Source organism: Adiantum capillus-veneris, chromosome 18 (assembly GCF_014529385.1).
Source record: "Adiantum capillus-veneris isolate H3 chromosome 18, ASM1452938v2, whole genome shotgun sequence".
NCBI classification, from domain to species: domain Eukaryota; kingdom Viridiplantae; phylum Streptophyta; class Polypodiopsida; order Polypodiales; family Pteridaceae; genus Adiantum; species Adiantum capillus-veneris.
The window spans coordinates 72135317-72139200 of NC_140948.1; the positions used below are offsets into that span (position 1 = coordinate 72135317).

The 3884-nt window shown below is 43.3% G+C and overlaps 1 protein-coding gene across 1 annotated transcript; it reads left to right on the plus strand.

Moving 5' to 3' along the window:
• The first annotated feature begins 604 nt into the window (after nt 1–604).
• Nucleotides 605–2945, plus strand: LOC147435861 (uncharacterized). The gene has a single exon (XM_086488059.1). The coding sequence runs from the start codon at nt 746–748 to the stop codon at nt 2621–2623; it is 1878 nt and encodes a 625-aa protein (XP_086344185.1). The 5' UTR covers nt 605–745; the 3' UTR covers nt 2624–2945.
• Nucleotides 2946–3884: the final 939 nt, after the last annotated feature.

Sequence of the window (3884 nt, forward strand, 5' to 3'; positions counted from 1 at the left end):
GAAAAAAATGACGAACCTTGATTTTTTTTTACCCTTTGGTCATGGTAAGCCTCCAAAGTTGATATAATACTATATTTCGCTCAAACAACAATTTGCATAATAAGAAGGGTAGGGATCTTTATAGTCCACTAGTCCGGCCAGTCAACTTTGGCAGCCTCTCTCTCTCTCTCTCGCACAAGGGTTAGTTTTGGAGTTCAGAGGGCTACCCCTTCCGCCATATTATGTTAGTTTAGATGGTATTAATTTTAGATAGATTGCTCCCAGTTTTTATTGTCTTTGAAAATAGAGATCTATTTACAATTGTTTTTCACAAAAAATCTCAACAATGTGCTCACACGTAAAGGGACTTTTGTCTAAACGTAATGAAATATTTTATCTTGAGAGCAAATAATATCGTTTAAAATCCTACTTTGATACAACCAAGCTTCCTACGAACAATTGCTATAAACAATGCTTTTTAGATGTTTGCGAGATATTTTGGGAATTTTCAAAATTTTGAGAGGGGTCTTTGTGAATTTTTGAAATTCAAAGTGTTTTCATTTTTATTCGTAATGGAAATTTCCACAAATTTCAAAGGTATTTTCCTCAAAAATACAAATTTGAAGGAGGGCGCGTTGGTAGTTACTGCACATGGATTTTGCTTTTAGAATTTGCAGCAGTTTGCTTTTTGAACTGCTGGGGCATTAGAAAGAAAAGGGTTTATAAATTAAGGGCCAGGAATGAGCGTTCAATTAACGAAGCGCAGATGGCAAAGGGTCCCCTAGAACGATTGATGGAGGCGGCGAGGCGAATGCAGCCGGATCAAACGGAGACTCTGGCTGGGCCTACAGATCCAGAAATCGATGACGACGATGGCGCACCCGCCCAAAGCGCTGATGGACCCCCGCAGAAGCGAAAGAAAACAGAGCGGTCAGGTCAGGCGCAGCTACTCCTCAAGCAAGCGGCGCCGCCCCACATGCAGGAGCAGAATATCCTGCAGGCCACCTCTCTTCCTCGTCCCCCATGCGTCATCAAGAGGCCAAAGGTAGCAGGAAAGACAGAAAAGGCGTGCCTGCCAAGGCCAAAAGCGCCGGTGCTCACCTTGCTGGAGCTCTTCCCTCTTCAGTCTGCGGACCCTGATGACAACGGCAGATCCGCCCAAGCTCGATCCCATTTGAAAGCAGAGGCGGCAGAGGCCCAGCTACAGACAGCAGAAAAGACAGAGCAGATCATGTGGCTCTTCGGGAAACCGGTGCCCCTCATGCAGGCTTCGACTGATGCTGGCCCACCGCCACGTCCGCCTGGACCCTCTACTGACCTCCGCCTCAGCTGCTACGAACCCGACGACGTGGCATCGGATAATTCGCCAGCAACCAAGCTAAACTTAGCTGCCGATCCTGCGCTGCTGAAACGCAAAGCTGCCAATGCCTCAGTCTCACTACCGCAGGCTTCTCATGATCGGCCCCCATCTCCGCGTTGGCTTATCTCTATAACAACTCGCCTGAGCTGCGAACCCCACGTGGCATCGGCTGATTCGCCTCCATGTCAACAAGGATCGCCGCCTCAACCAATCTCCTCTACTAGCCCTCGCCTCCGTTATGCAGCCCATGTGGCATTGACTGATTCGGCAGAGCCACTGCCACGTCAGCCAGAATCAGAATCGCTCAAACGGACCCGGGACTCTGACGTCGTAGTTTCGCAACCTTTATCGCTCTCCCTGATTAATGCTGCGACACTTACATGCAAGGAGTGCCTGCCCTCTGGTGCTAGCTATAGTCCCATCGCCGACCCGCCATCCTCTGTGCCCTGGACGCCAGCTGCACAAGGAAAATTTGATAGAAACAACCAACTAGGTAATCAAAAATATGGTAGAAACATTAAAGGTCATGAAGAATGCAGAAAGGAGAAATGCAGAGAAAGCCTTGGCAAAGAGAAGATGCAAACGACGTCGAGGCAAGAGGCTCCGTTATTAGTCCCATCGACATCCTCAAAGTATCCTACATCAAAGCCAAGACGTCGAGGCGCGCCTGTGTCATCTTTAAATCACAGATATGATTCAATTGGGCGGCGTGTTTTGTTTCAAAAAGCCTTGTTTGGTAGTGACGTTGACAATCGGCAGAACCGTCTATTAATCGGTAATGAGCAGAAGGCATCCTTGCTCATTGAGCGATGGGGAAAGCCAATAGCAAGCAAGAACATCCCCATCATTCTAATAGACGATTTTGACAATGTGGAGATTCACCTTGACTTTGGCCATTGGGTTTCTAGTAATGCCTTCATCATCAAAGGTGGGTGGTGCAAATATGGCCACAAGAATCGAATCAAAGAAAGGGATATTATTACCATATATGAGGATAGCAAGGGCAAGTTCTACATCCACCATGAGCCTGCTCATTCCCAACCCTTGAATAATATTGCAGATGTCCAAGTCAAAGTTCGAGATGGTTCACCTTCAACCATAAGCACCACCACCTCATCATCACAAGCTCTTCAAAAGACACATGAGGATGATCTTGGTAATTATTCTATTATACAATACAATGATTATCATGTTGAATCATCGAGGACCATCACAGATTTGGATGATAAAAATGATCATGATGATGTAGATGAATGTTCAACCCCCGAAATGCCTAGCCCTTAATGTGAAAAAAGTGAGCAAGGCACACCTGGCATGACTCTACACCAGCATAGTGTAATGGAACAAGTAGGAGAACACATCGAGATTGAGAAAGAAACCAATAATGACCAACATCCAAACAATGAACTGATCTCTTTATCATGCATGCCAACATGAAGAGAAATGTCACTATGATGAATTAGATAAAGGAGCTCGTGGGTACTACATCTTATGATGTCATGACTAATAGTCCACATGAGCCAATGGACACCAAGCTCTTAATCAACATTGTTGTGTGCATTTTGAAGAACCATTTTTTGTACATATTGTATATATGGAAATTCCCTGAAGTGACATGAGAGTCTTATGAGTTTGTTTTGTGGTCTTTTTGTCTTTGTGTATCAGGTACATGTACATACAAGGGAATTCATCTATGTAGTGCGAGCTAGTGGGTCATTGTATGTGCCCTTACGAGTGTTGTTTGAGTTAAAACTTGTATTATAAGTGATATGTAAGCTTTTTTTTTCTTTCTGCTACCTTGCTTTATATGTAGCCATGCCGTAGCTTGTTTTTTGTACCATGGTAGGTTGTTCTTCGCACCAATTCCGCACATAGTTGTCTTTAAAACTTTTGTTACAAAAAATGAAGAGAATATTTAAGACTTGAAAGCATCCCTTTTGGAGATGTGGTGTAAAAGTTATAATTTGTTTCTTGCAGAATATAAAATATGTTAGCCTGCAAGTGGTTTGATGTAGAGTAAGTTGTGAAAGCTTAAATGGTTTGTGGCATATTTACACATTGAAATTTTGGTTTTAGAGAATCAATTGATGAAAAGCGAAGCTCTTTTTCTCAAGTGCATTGGTTGACATGTGTTGTAATTCCATGGTAAGGCGGTTGCTTCTCAGTGTCCATGGTGATCTTTTGGGTTGGTGTTTGCTTGTAAATTTCCAAGGGATCCCTTGTATTTGAATTGTGATGTGGTGCGATTTCTTGTGATATGGTTTGTGGTGCTAATTTTCTATATTGAGTGCTACTGAGAGACATTTCTATAGAGGTGCCCCTTGCTCTTGTTTTCCAAACATTGTTTTGGTACCCCCCCAACCAAGGAGTATTGAATCGAGTCACCTTTAGTATATGTGGTTTATTCATAAAAGTAAAACCACGGTAAAGCTCACTGATGCATTAATTAGAATGAATGACGTGAAAAGAAATTGAAGCTTTGTGGCTTAGAAGAGTTGGGCATGCATTATATGAGGTTTTTCTTTGTAAAGCAAGAGTTAGAGAT